Source organism: Podarcis muralis, chromosome Z, assembly GCF_964188315.1.
Source record: "Podarcis muralis chromosome Z, rPodMur119.hap1.1, whole genome shotgun sequence".
In the NCBI taxonomy this organism is placed as follows: Eukaryota; Metazoa; Chordata; class Lepidosauria; order Squamata; family Lacertidae; genus Podarcis; species Podarcis muralis.
Window position 1 is genome coordinate 9,374,313 of NC_135673.1, and position 14,303 is coordinate 9,388,615.

General features: G+C 45.0%; 2 protein-coding genes across 9 annotated transcripts in view; one reads left to right on the forward strand and one right to left on the reverse strand.

Moving 5' to 3' along the window:
• SLC31A2 (solute carrier family 31 member 2) overlaps positions 1–14,303 on the forward strand; it is a 989,995-nt gene that overhangs the window by 488,454 nt on the left and 487,238 nt on the right. The window lies entirely within an intron of this gene.
• The window catches only part of CACNA1B (calcium voltage-gated channel subunit alpha1 B), a 327,353-nt gene that overhangs the window by 209,974 nt on the left and 103,076 nt on the right, over positions 1–14,303 (reverse strand). For all 8 annotated transcript variants that reach the window (XM_077922132.1, XM_077922131.1, XM_077922130.1 and 5 more), the window contains exons 4-6: positions 7,502–7,593; positions 3,507–3,659; positions 641–828 (exon numbers count right to left, since the gene is read on the reverse strand). In XM_077922132.1, coding sequence (XP_077778258.1) covers positions 641–828; positions 3,507–3,659; positions 7,502–7,593 — 433 coding nt within the window. The remainder of the gene's footprint in view (positions 1–640; positions 829–3,506; positions 3,660–7,501; positions 7,594–14,303) is intronic.

A 14,303-nucleotide genomic window follows, 5' to 3' on the forward strand; every position in this document is an offset into this window, starting at 1 on the left:
TGGTCTACAAACCATTCTCAATGAAGAAATAAAGCACTGAATGCAACTAAGTTATAAGTAAAGGTAAAGGTACCCCTGCCCGTACGGGCCAGTCGTGTCCGACTCTGGGGTTGCGCGCCCATCTCGCTTAAGAGGCCGGGGGCCAGCGCTGTCCGCAGACACTTCCGGGTCACGTGGCCAGCATGACAGGCTGCATCTGGCGAGCCAGAGCTGCACACGGAACGCCGTTTACCTTCCCGCTGGTAAGCGGTCCCTATTTATCTACTTGCACCCGGGGGTGCTTTCGAACTGCTAGGTTGGCAGGCGCTGGGACTGAGCAACGGGAGCGCACCCTGCCGCGGGGATTCGAACCACCGACCATGTGATTGGCAAGTCCTAGGCGCTGAGGTTTTACCCACAGCGCCACCCGCGTCCCTTAACTAAGTTATATTCAGAGTCAAATCAATGGATTTAAGTTAATTGTGTCTACTAGGGTTGTATCCATCTAGGTCAGTCACACGCATCAATGGGTCTACATTTGATACAACCCAAAGCCTGGGTTGGTCACCAGGCCAGGGAAGACTGTTCTGCAGTGCAACAGAGTGATGGAATCCCTGCAATAGCAACAACAATCTTCACCAACATGGCTGGTGATACTTACATTGTAGAGAATGTCAGTCCAACCCTCCATCGTGATACACTGGAAAACAGTGAGCACAGCAAAGAGGATGTTGTCGAAGTTGGTGATTCCAAAGTTGGGGCCCTCCCAGTACTGCTTGCAAATTTCTCCTTCTTCACATTGCCTTGCAGGCCTCTCCTCTCCACAGGGGAAATCTCCCAGCCTCTCCCCTATGAAGAAGGAAGGGGAAAGAAGGGTAGTGGGTGAACAGAAGCAATCTAGAGCAGAGTTGGAGAACACATCAGGTCCAAGGAGCAAATTTTGGACAATGGGGTGGTGATGGGAGAACAAGATCTCCCCAATGTGGGGTGCCTTCTATGCCAACTTTTAAACGCCTGCTGAAAACTTTACCATTCTGCCAAGATATTGCCCTTCAGAATACTGTTATACCACTAGTCCATCTAGCTTTGTATTGCCTACACTGACTGGCAGCAGCTGTCCATGGTTCTGGGAGACACTGGGAATTGAACCTGGAACCTTCTATGTGTAAAATAGATGCAGCTTCAGCTGCTCCAGTTTCCCACCCTCCCTCCCTTTAGGTTTTCTTTCCGACATTGCTATGGATCTCGGTTGGTCGCCATTAAGGGGCCTGGTAGGAATTTTTTCCACTTGGCAATTTGGCACCAGCCACTTAGTTTTTCAGCTACCTCGTAGCAAATTGTCACAACTTCCTCGGCGTTGGCGGTTAGGCATTGGTAAGGGTGAGATGAGAGGGAGGAGGAAGCGCCATCACCTGCCCCGCATATTGAAGGGTAGTCCGATAAAGGATTCCAGGGGGCGTGGCACTGTCCAAAGCCAATGGAGGTGAGGGCCTAAGGCACGCCCCCGAGCAGTGACCCCGGGGGAGCTCCTAGTTGATGTGCATCAGCCGGACTCCCCCTACTGGTGGTTAACCCTTCCCGGACTTCAAGCAGACAGGCTGAAGCCGGATAGTCGGTTAGGACCAATGCCTGAGCCAAAACTGCTCATTACCTGTAACCAATAAAGTTGTGGCCATTTTTAGCCCATTAACCTAAATAATTGTGTCATGTGTCTTTATTTCCACTGGGGGGAGGCGGGAACTTGCCATGCAACACTGACACTGACAGGTGAAGCTGACATTCAGTTGTAAGTAAGAAGGTCAGCAGGTGGGCAGACTGAGGTTGGTGGGGCAGTGCCCAACAGTCCTAATAGACAGAGCAGAGGCAGTGCAGGGAGGTTCAAGGAATGAATGAAGCACAGGTAGAGCTAAGAAAGGCATCTGCATGAAACCCTGGAAGTCCCTGCTGACCAGTGTGGACAATACTGAGCTACACTGAGCTCAGTCTGACTCATTAAAAGGCAGTCTTCAAGGTTCCTATGTTTTAGAGGAAGAGCCATGCCTCAGTGGTAGAACATCTGCTTTGCACACAGAAGGTCCAAGATAGAACCCCCAGCATCTCCTTGTAAGATACTGTGAGACTTCTGCCTGAATCCTGCAGAGCCACTGCCAGTAAGTGTATGGAGAACTCAACTAGATGGATCAATGGTCTGAGTATAAAGCAATTCCCTATGTCCCTGTATTTGTATGCCCCACTCTGAAGAATAAACAAGAGGGCCCCCAAATGCAGCAAAGCTGGCTCACCACATTTTTAATTAAGTAACAGAATATATTTTGGAGAAGGGAGCAAGCCCAGAGTCTGAATTCACCTAACTGCACCAGTAATCAGAGTTATACAAAGCAGGGTGTGGGGAGGCTACAAGTATTTAACTCAAGTCTTGCGGAGGTTAAAGCTAAAGTCTGCAGTCTGTGTGCATTACGCAAATTTGCATGGTTTCTCTTGTTTTTGCAAAATCTATTGTGGTGTTTAGAAAATGATATTCTACAGCAGATCATCTACTATGAAAATATTGATGGAAAATGTTCCCATACACATCCCCATATGTATACATTGCAGTCACTGGTTATGAAAAGGCCATCAATATTATTGAAACCTGGATTATACAACACGCATGATGTAACTGCAGAATTGATAGCAGACAAAACTGCAAAGAAATAGCAAAGAAAGCGACAGCAACATATAATTTCCATATAAAGACCAACTCAATACCTTTGAAAAGAAGTATAAGAAAAAGAGATAGCTTATCACCTAAGCCTCAAAAAGCTGAAATGGTCAGAAAAAGGAATCAATGTTAACAAAAGATATCGAAATAATCTATGATATGCAGATGATACAGTTGTAATAGCTAAAAGTCAACAAAAACTGCAAGAAATGCTGCAAGAATTGGAAGAATTAAAAAATGTAGGACTGATGATGAATCGAGCTAAGACTAAAGTAATGTTTAATGAAGACAATTATATAGAGGGTAAAGAAACCTAGCAAGTTGAAGAACACATCTATTTAAGACATAAAATCATACTGTGGGGGGGGATGGGGACCAAACAACATAAATAAAGATGAGAACAAAACAATTGTGGGTGGCTGTTGGAAAACTCAGCCCTGTAATGAAAAATAAAAACATTTCATTAGATCTGAAAGATGAAGTGTTCAATATGTGCATATTGCCAGTATGTGTTATGGGGTGGAGAACTGGACCATGATGCAGAGAAATATGAACAGCTTAATAACAACACAACCCAAAGATGGATGTGAAACACTGCAAAATAAACTAAGAAGAAGATTCTGCTACTGATAGGCAAGGCAAGGGGCACAGAGCTACCCATGGTACTGAAGCTCCCTTACCCACAAAATGACTGGTTAACAGACTTGTTTTAATTCTGCTTCCTGCTCCAATCCGATCCCCAAAAGCCATTGCCTTTTTTAATTTTAGAAATAGCCTTCTGAGTCCCATCCCCACCACACCCCTAGTGGGCATTGATTAATCTCACCTGTTTCATTGTTGAAGCAGGTTTTGTGAAACTTCCCCATGTAGAACTCCAGCCCAATGATAGCAAACATCACAATGGCAAAGAAGAGTAGGAGCCCGATCTGCAGGAGAGGTACCATTGCCTTCATGATGGACTTGAGAACAACCTGCAAACCTGAACAAGAAGCAGAAAGCAATGTTAGCTATTTGGGGATATTTAGAAGGAGAAGAGAGATTGGAACTAGGGGAGCTGATCTATTTACAGGCTGTGACATTTTTTAATATTTCCACTCTTAAGTTTCATCCACACTCTTTCCACATTAATCTACATTTTTTAAAAATGACAACATGAAAATGTGTGTTTAAATATGTAATAATAGCCATGTGGACAAGCCACAAGATCCGGTTCATATCTGTCACTTCAGAGAGCAGCCTAATCATCCAAGTCACTCTGTAGTCTGTACAATTCAAGCTATATTTCCACCATTCATTATTATGAGAATTAAAAAAGCTGATTTGTGAAGATTTTGACAGAAGTAGGTGAAATTTGCAGATGTAACAACCCTTCCAGAAGGCCAAACTACAGGCATACACATCCAGAGATTTGAGGGCTGGGGTCAAGTGAATTTTTAATTTTTAAAAAAAATTATGGGGGGGATTTGATGAAATTTGCAGCCATGGTCGCATGAACCCCACCAATCCTCAGAAGTGCAATTGCAGTGGTTCTCTCTCAAAGACAGCCTGTAAAATTTTGGGATGGGGACAACAGGAATCACTTAACCTCTCCTAGTGTTTTGGGGGCAATCAGTCTGAAAAATGCTGATGTGAACTAGGTTGCCCCCGGGAAGCACACCTGTCAAACTGCAGCCAAATATGTCCAATCACAGTTTTTTGTGCTGGAAGTCTTGAAAACTGATTTGAGTGAGGGGAGACATAAATAATATTTATTTCATAAAATGGAATGGAATTATCACCCACCAGCCCTAAACTAAGGGATTAGGGATAACACTATGCTCTAAGCCAGTCTTTCACAACTTTTCGTCCCTGACCACTAGCCATTCTGGCTAGGAATAGTGGGAGCTGTAGTCCAGCAACATCTGGGCCCAAAAGGCTGCACAAGTAAATGCAAACTGGAGCTGAAAACAAGATATGAAATTCTACTAAGAACAGACCCATTAAAATGAATGGGCCACAGTTAATTATGTCCATCCATTTCAGTAAGTCTACTCTGAGCAGGGATAACATCTGGTGTAACCCATAACAATTAAGGTAGATATTGGGGCAAAAGGGGTTGTTGTCAATGGAAAGCAATTGGAAAGGCTGACATGGAGCCCAAACAGACCACCACTCTTCAAACTTTCCTGCTTTGGAGTGGCAGAGCTTGGAAAAAAAGCTATGAGCCAGCAAGTGAAACTACTTTCATCTGCTGCTGAAGTGCTATGATTGGAGATCCCTGGTAAAATATTTCCCTCTTGATTAAAAGCTATATGTGTCCATCAAAACAAACTACCCTTAACTCCCCACTTGAGCTGCACCAGAGCATTTCCACTACAGGAACTTGGTTTTGCTTTTAACTGCAGCAACAACAAAAATGTCTACAGAAATTTTATTTGGTGAACAAGTTGACAGAGCGACATGGGGCTTCAGAGGGACTGTCACACCAACTCAGGAGGCTTTGTTAACATTCCAATCTGAGTTGGGCAAGTAAAAAAAAAATGAAATACCTGAGGTGTCTTGTTTCAACCAGATGCCTCAGATATCATATAGATCTGTTGCACTCCTCTAGCATTTAAAGATGTATCTTATTACAAATGTACAAATTTTTTAATGCATTTTATCTTAAAATATGCAGTTTAAACACAACCTGGTATACTTTTTTCAGCTGAAATCTGTACCACATAATTGAAAGAAGTGCAAATTCTGAGGGTTGCATGCACTATGTATGCACTATATAATGGTGTGTGTACTATAATCCATACACATGTCCAGATACATCTGATTCAGAATTCACAGAATCAAATTCCATAAGCACCCCTGATTTGTAGCTAGGAAATAATACAGGGGCTCAGACTTAAGCATCATTAAGTTGCTGTGGTTTTAATTCAAAGAACATTGCATTACAATAGGACCCACTGAATCTCTGGCTCAGATTTTAATTCAGCTCATGCATAGGTGGGGAGACAAGGGTTTTGGCTGGATCCATCACACCCCTGAGAGCAGGTGTTACCTAAAGTGACAGGCAGTGGCTTTTTGTGGATTCAGGCAGGGGTCAGTTCAAACCTAGGACCTTTTGCATAAATACCCTTGCTGGATCAGGCCAAAGGCCCAACTAGTCCAGCATCCTCTTCTCACAGTAGCCAACCACATGCCCCACTGGGAAGCCCACAAAAAGGACCTGAGCAGAATAGAACTCTGTCCACTGGTGATTTCCAACAACTGGTATTCAGAGGCATCCTGCCTCCATCAGTGAAGGTAGAACAGCCTTATCCTCAATGGAAAAGCATCTTCTCTAGTACTGAGTGACACCCTCCCCCGTAAAAACAGAGCAAGGCTTCAAAACAGACCAGGAGCCAGGGAACGGCTCAAGGCAAATACATCTGATGTGAAGCATAAAGCTGCCAGGGGGACAAAAGAAATCAAGGCTCCCTTCCCATCCTCTGAGCATGCAACTAGTTCTGCAGACCACAATCCCCATTTCCCCACTAATCAACAATTATATGATGATCAGCAATTTAAGAGGGGGGGGTTAAGTCCATGTCAGAGGCCCCTTTTTCAGCCCAAAGGCCACATTCCCTTTTAGGCAGCCTTCTGGGGGGAGGGTTGTCACATGACAGTGGTGGGTGGGGTCAAAGGCAAAAGTAGGTGGAGCAAATATAAATTCCACACATTCAAGATAGAGTCATTAATAGAGCCCAATGATACGTCTCAAGTCAAGCCAAAAAAATTAAAATAAAGGAGGAAGCAAAGCAAGGGTGGTGAGGGTTCCGGCTTTAGGAAAGAGGGTGTGGCCCAGGGGAGTTCTGAGGGCCAGAGAGAGACGGGTCTGGAGGCCATATTGGGTTCCAGGACTGAGGTCCCTGATATCTGCAATACGTTATGTTTCCTCCTCCCCATTTCATTGGTTCCTTTTGATTGCCTATCCCTTGTACAGAACCACCCCTAGACACACAAAGGGGAGACACAAACCAGCGGAGCTGTCACTCAACTCCCATGCCCTTCACCAAACAAAAAAGACACTTTAAATTAAAGCACAGGAGATAAGAGATGAAGCCAAGGAGACGGCAGAGTCAGATAATTTTATGCAGACATTGCAGAATGAAACAAAGCTGCCTTCGCAGCCAGCGGATAGGAGCTCCTTGGCTGCAAGGACCCCATTCGCGTGCCAGGAAACATTGATGAGACGCTCAGGCTATAAAAACTCCAGGCACAGGCTTGAAGTCCATAGGAACAATTTAGCACTGAGCAAACTCTTTTCAACTTGACTTAAGCCATCATACATTTAAAGCACTGTGATACCACTTTAAACAATCACGGCTCCCCCAAAGCATGCTGGGAGGTGTAAGTTGTTAAGGGTGCTAAGAGTTAGGAACACACACACCCATTCTGCTCATAGATCTACAATTCCCAGAGTTCTCTGTGAAGAGGGATCAACTGTTAAACTACTGTGGGAACTGTAGGTCTGTGTGGAGGATAGAGGTCTCCAACAACTCTCAGCACCCTCAACAAGCTACTGCTCCCATAATTATTTGGTATCATATTGATGGAAGTTGCAGTTCAGCAATGTCTGGAGGGCCAGACATAAGCCCCATCAAGCAAAGCTGATGGCTTGGGATGATGGGAGTTGTAGTTCAGCAGCATCTGGAGGACTAAAGATTCTCTAGCTCTTGGCAAAAGTCAGGGCTGAGAAACCCTCTTTTGGCCTAAGGGCTGCACCCTCTTCTGAGCAACCTTGAGTGGGACACACCCTGGTGAGGGGCCAGAGGCAAAAGTTGGACATGGAAGTCATACTGTACTCACTTGGGATTCCTGATACAAGCTTCAGCGGCCTCAGCACTCGGACAGCTCTCAACGTCCGCAAGTCAAACTGAGCCCCAGCAGTAGCCAGAATCCTAATGGGAGAAGGAGAGAGAATGAAAGAAATTGTGTTAAGATGAGAGTTTTCAGGGCTCTGAATAAAAGCCCTGAACCACTGGAGCCGACTGGCTCACTAAAGCTGCCTGCACAAAGCAGTTTATTCTGTCTTCCTGATGTTTCCATAACTTTTAATTTCTGCTTCCACACAATGCAAAAGCCACCTTCAGAACTCTAGTGGAATATAATGGAAGTTCAGCACACATTTCCACATTAATCGTTTCCAGGGAAAAAATCCACTGGCAACCCCATAAACCCTAAAAGATTATGGGAGTAAAGTGACAAAATAAGGCTGGAAACCAAGCCTTATGAGGAGTGGTTGAAGGAGCCGGATATATTTAGCCTGGAAACGAGGAGACTGAGAGGAGATGTGATAGCCGTCTTCCAATGTCTCAAGGGCTTTCACATGGAAGATGGAGCATGTGTGTTTTATCCTGCCCTGGAGGGTAGGACTCAAACCAATGGTTTCAATTACAAGAAAGGAGATTCCAACTAAACATCAGGAAATACTTTCCGGCAGAAAGAGCTGGCTCAAATTTTAATTCAGCTCATGCGTAGGTGGGGAAACAAGGGTTTGGGAGAAGTCTGGACCGATCAAACTCTTAGGAGCAGGTGTTGCCTAAACTGACTGGCAGTGGCTTTCTGTTCTAACCTAGGAGTTTTTGCATAAATACCCTTGCTGGTCAGGCTATGATTCTATGAAAATTTGGGGGGGAGGGATGGCATACAATTCTTTCCTGCTGTTTTCATGGGGGAATCATGGGGGAACAGAAGGGTGAGGGAATAGCAACATTTTCCAATGATATTAGTTGTTGCATCACAAATTCCCCCCCCCACACACACACACACACATGTGAATGAAATTGAATGCAACATTCCACTATTTCAGTCAAAAAGCCAGAATTCCATAATGCAACAGACACTGCAGTGTGAAGGGAGGGTTAGAAAACAGGACAAAAGCACTAGCATTATACTGTAATCAGGAAAACTAATGCAATATTCCTTATATATATAAACACCTTAAGCCAGTCCCCAGTTTTGGAACCTTTGCTCATTCATCATTTCAGAGGCAGCCTGGTATCACTTTGGTGAGGCCAAAGACTGCTACTCAGTCCCCAACTAATAATTGTTCTGCACTACTGAAGACTCTACTTCAGGGGTAGGAAAACTGGTTGCCCACCACTAAAGGCCTGATTCCAGCCTTATGCAGAATGGACCTATTGATAGGATGATATCTGCCCTCTCCAGAAGAACGCAGTGATTGGTTGGGTATGTAAGTGGTGAGCAATCTCTTAGGTTAAGGTTACCAGATGTCCCCATTTCCCAGGGACAGTCCCCATATTTACAAGCTATATAGGGCTTTGCTCCCCAATATCAACACCTTGCTCACTAACATCAGTAGCTAATTAGAAACCAGTGCAAGTATTTCAGCAGCAGTATAAAAAATTGTCAATATTCCTCCCCATGTTCATGCATGTTTCAGTGTGTGTGTGTGTTTCTCAAATATCTGACTTGTAGAGGCCAAAAGAGGAGAGTTGAACTTCACAGAATGAAAATTCCAGAACATTTTAACCAAAAAGGCAGAAAGTGGTGGGAGGGGAAACTGTGATGTACCCAGCAGGTAGGTGCCAGAAAATAGGGGAAATTCCTGGTAAATATAGACCAGGGTCACCAACCCAATGCCCAAGGACACAGTGGCACCCATGAAGTCTTCCAGTGATGGTCCTAGGAAAAAAGGAGGGGCCAATTGTGTGCAGGACCAGAAGTAAAAATGGGCAGGTCAATAAATGTAAATGTTATCTTTGCATTATAAGATTTCTATGCACATACACACCCAACTCTACCCACCATCCAGGCAAGGAAGAAACTTTATCAGAGTTCAAGCACACATCCTGCCAGGCAATAACACACAAGGATGATGTGAAGCAGGGCTGGTAAAGCTGGGAATCTGTGTGCCTGGGGGAAATTCTGAGGGCCAAATTTGGCCCACAGACCTGAAGTTCCTAACCCCTACTTTTGAACTTGAATAGAAGAGGTAGGTGTGAGAAGCCAAGCCCCTTGCAGCGTGACACCCATCCCCAACTGAGATGCTCAGTGTTTAGTTTTCCACTGGGATCAAATGTACACCATAAATGGAAGCAATTATATTTAGCGGGGGTGGGGAGGAACCTGGAGAGAATGAATAGGAAAGCGTGAGCTGCCAAAACACGAGCCCAAGCCACTGAAAGTCATTTGAACCAGTAACGATCACACTCTGACAGACATCTCATTCTGAGATTCTCACGCCAGCTCACTTGCTCACTTTCCTCCCTGCTTTTAATTGCTCATTTATAAAACATCGGTTGCCTGGCAGAAGCAAACACTTCACTGGAAAAGTTAATCATCAGATATTCTCACCAATGACAGAATTGGTCTCTGGTGGCTTTTGAGATGAAGTTGTGCTGTTCTCTGCCAGGGACCCAAACTTAGGAGCCAGTGAAGGAGGCTGATCAGCTCTCAAAGTTTAGATTTAACAGACACAACTACAGAGACGCAAGAGCCAAATGGGGAAGGGCCATAGTTCAGTGGGAGAGCATCTGCTTGGCATGCAGAAAGTCTCAGGGGCCAGGAGAAAGACTTGTCTGAAAACCTGGGAAACTGTTGCTATTAAATGTGAGCAATATTGAGCTGGATAGACCAATGGTTTGATACAGTATGAAGCATCTTACTATGTTTGAGGGACCATAGCTAATGGTAGAGCATGTGCCTTGCATGCAGAAGGTCCCAGGTGTCTTCAGGTAGGGCTGGGAGGGTATACTTTCTGAAACCCTGGAGAACAGCTGCCAATCAATATGGACAATGCAGACAATGCTGAGCAAGAGGAGCCAATGGGTCTGACTCAGTATAAGGCAGATTCTTATGTTTCTGGAAACATGTTTGCAGCCAGATGTCACAGCCACAGAGACCAACTTTCCATCTTCAGGCTACAAGGCTGTGGACTTGGTGGAAGAATCAGACAGCATGAGGAAATATGGTCATTATGGTCCGCATTGCCTTAGCAGCCCTAATCCAGGAGGGGGCCATTCTGTCAACACCTCTCTAGTCTGAAGAGGTCTCATTGCCATCTTCTGAGGACTTCAGTTGAGAAGCTCCAATGGAACAATTGTTTTCCCCTATATGGTGGGAGCCTATGGCTGCTGAATTAGGCAGTGCCCCTTTTCCCCCTGGGGGGCAGAGCTGCAGCCATATTTAATGCTCCGTTGCTCATACTGAGGTTATCTGTTGCTGAAGCACCGTTCTAAAGTGTCTCAACGTGGAGCTGTCCATCCTGAATGCTACACCCTGTCTTGACCAGAACACTCCATTAGAGCCAACACCTGGAGCAGAATATTGGCTTCCTTGCAGCTTGAAGTGGTGTACTACTCAGTACACCAGAAAATGATGAAGTCAGCCCTGAATAATATTGGCCAGTGTTCATACCAGTGCCTCCTAAGTCACCTGTGGAATGTCTCAGTAAATATTCCCTTAAAAGTTCACAATCCATGAGACACACTCTGTTCTTCATGCTCAGATCCTGTGTGCATTAGCTCATTGGAAACAGGAGCTCTCTACTGTCCGCACTGACTGGTAGCAACACTCCAGGGTTTCAGACTGGGGGCAGTTCCTGTTCTTTCTGGGGATGTTGAAGATGGAAGCCAGGATCTCCTGCATGCAAAGCAAGTGCTCAGCCACTGATTAGAAAAATGAGAAACTGATAGAAACAACCATGAGAGGACAATCTATCCATACTTTATGGTAAAGAGCACACAACTTAAATGCAGTTTTGGTGCTTTTTTAAACGTGCAGAATGGATCTAGAAACATAGGGAGCTGCCTTATACCAAGTCTTACCACTGGTGTATTGAAATCAATATTGCCTACACTGACTGGAAGTTGATCTCTGGGGTTTCAGAAAGGGGACATTCCCAGCCCCCGACCCAGAGATGCTGCATGCTCTGCATGCAAAGAAAATGCTCTGCCAATAACCTTCACCCCCCCTCCCCCTGCAGAAAAAGAATAGTGCAAAGCAGGAAGTTGCCTTAAACCAAATCAGATCTTTGGACCGTCTATCTCAGTATTGGCTACACTGATCTGCAGCAATACTCCTGGATTTCAGATTGGGGAAATTCCCAGCCCTGCCTGGAAAACCTGGGGGCTGAATTAGGCACCTCTGCCTACAAAGAAAAAAGCTCTACCACTAAGCCCTTCCCAAATGAGAATGCATGCAATAACTGACAAGGAACAAGAATTGGCTGATCTTCCATTAGCCTCATCCGCCCTACCTTTAAATGAAATGAGAGTAAGCACTTCTCTCTTTTTTTGGAAAACATTTTGCAGATTATTACTGGGAGCTAATGCCATTACTCCTGCCAGACTGCATAACAAGAGGCAGCTCTTTCACAGCTAGCTCTCACTGGGATGCCGCTCTGAACTCCTTCACGGGAAAAATAATGCCAGTCCCCAAGGGAGAAGGGAGCAGTAATTAACCAAAAGGGCTTCTGCTAACTCGGTAAAATTCACATTCGAGCGCTGCCTTTCATTTGAGCATGCTTCCTTCTCCCCTAACCACCCCCAGTGATCCCATTGGAGCCTCTCTTTCAAGAAGCGAACATAGCTAGAGAACACGCGCACACACACACACACACACCAGATGATGAAGCATGGAAGAGATCAAAGGAGCCAAATGACAAGAATGCTTGGAGGGGAGCAAATGTAAGAAAGAACTAACCACTAAGAAGCCACTGAGGATTAAACAGGAAGACAACTAGGGAATGGAAAGGGTGGGAATCCAAAGCCTGTGCCAGCATCTGGAATACTTGGATAGTGCCATAGCAGGGCCCACTGCTGAAGCAAACTCCCACCTGGCTTAAAGAAAAGAATATATCTAGGGCCCTGAGGAGACACCATTGGGTCCAGGTGAAACAGGGGGAGAGCTTGCACATAGACAAAGCAGACAGGTCAGGTTCAGGCTTCCCAGAAGGGTTTCCACTTGCTTGCCCAGTTCAAAACACATTTGCTAGGCACAGAGGGGAATGCAGCTTGTTGGATCAACGTTTTAGCTTGCCCAGCCTTGCCTGCCACCTGAGCCTTCCTCTATCCTTGGCCTACTTTTATGACGCACCAATATGAGGAATGAAGATTTAGATATCCAGTTCTGCAACCTGAGTTGATTCCTTCGTGCAGTAAAAGCCAAGATACATAGCACGCTGAGCACTTGGATCAAGCTGCCGCTTCATTTTATTTATCTTTATTGCATTTGGGTCTGAGAATAAAGCCTTACAAGGAACAGCTGAAGGAGTTGGATATGTTTAGCCTGGGCAAGAGAAGACTTGATACGACAGCTATCTTCAAATATCTTAAGGTCTGCTGTCACATGGAAGATGGAGCAAGATGGAGCTGCTCAAGAGAGTAGGACCTGAACAAATGGATTCAAATGGGGGGGGGGATTCCCACTAAACATTAGGAAGAATTTTCTGTCAGTAAGAGGCTCGGCAGTGGAACAGAATATTTCCAAGGAGTGCACCAGAGGAGCTCTTTTTCCAATGCCCTCTCAAGGCTGGAGCTTTCTCTGTAGACCAGTCTCTGACATCACAGGGGAAATCACCCCACCTCTACATATGCTGCTGACTAATCAGGGCGATGTATAGAATCATGCATCAACAGACGTATAGTGCCCAGATCAAGGAAAGTAATAGTACTGCTCTATTCTGCCATGGCCAGACCACACCTGTAATAACTGTGTCCAATCTGGGCACAGCAATTTAAGAAGGATGTTGACAAGCTGAAACATGTGCAGAGGAGGGCAACCAAGATGATCAAGGGTCTCAAAACCAAGCCTTATGAGGAACAGTTGAAAGAGCAGGGTATATTTAGCCTAGAAAAGAAGACACTAAGAGGAGATATGATAGCCATCTTCAAATATCTCAAGGGTTATCACATGAAATATGGAGCAAGCTTGTTTTCTCTTGCTCTGGAGGGCAGACCTGAACCAATGACTTCAAGAAAGGGGATTCCAGCTAAAGATCAGGAAGAACTTTCTGACAGTAAGAGCTGTTTGACAGTGGGATGGTCTCCTTTAGGAGGTGGTGGACTCTCCTTCCTTGGAAGTTTTTAATCAGAGCTTGGATGGATGCTTTAGCTGAGATTCCTGCATTGACTGGGGATTGGACTAGATGACCCTTGGGTCCCTTCCAACTCTACAAGTCTATGATTCTACTGCCTCCAACCATAGAGGCAGAACATAGTCATCATGGCTAGTAGCCACTGATAGCCTTCTCCTTCATGAATTTCTCTGGTTCCCCTTGAAAAGCCATCCAAGTTGGCAGCCATCCTTGCCTGATGTAAGAACAAATTCCAAAAATTAACAATGTATATCTCTCATGATTTTCCACCATTTAACTCTTAGGTTCTAGCACTCTAGAAAGGGAGAAAACCCTTTCTCAGTACTCTACAGCCTGCATAATTCTATAAATATCTACTATGTCCCCCTTTTTCCAGGTTGGATGGAACCCTGCACAGTACCCAGCAGTATCTTGTGTTTTACTATTCTGCATCATCTTGTTGAATTACTTTGGTTTCTGATAATTAAGCTGCCTGGATAGCTCAGTTGGTTAGAGTGTGGTGCTGCTAACACCTAGGTTGCATGTTTGATCCCTGCATGGGACAGGTGT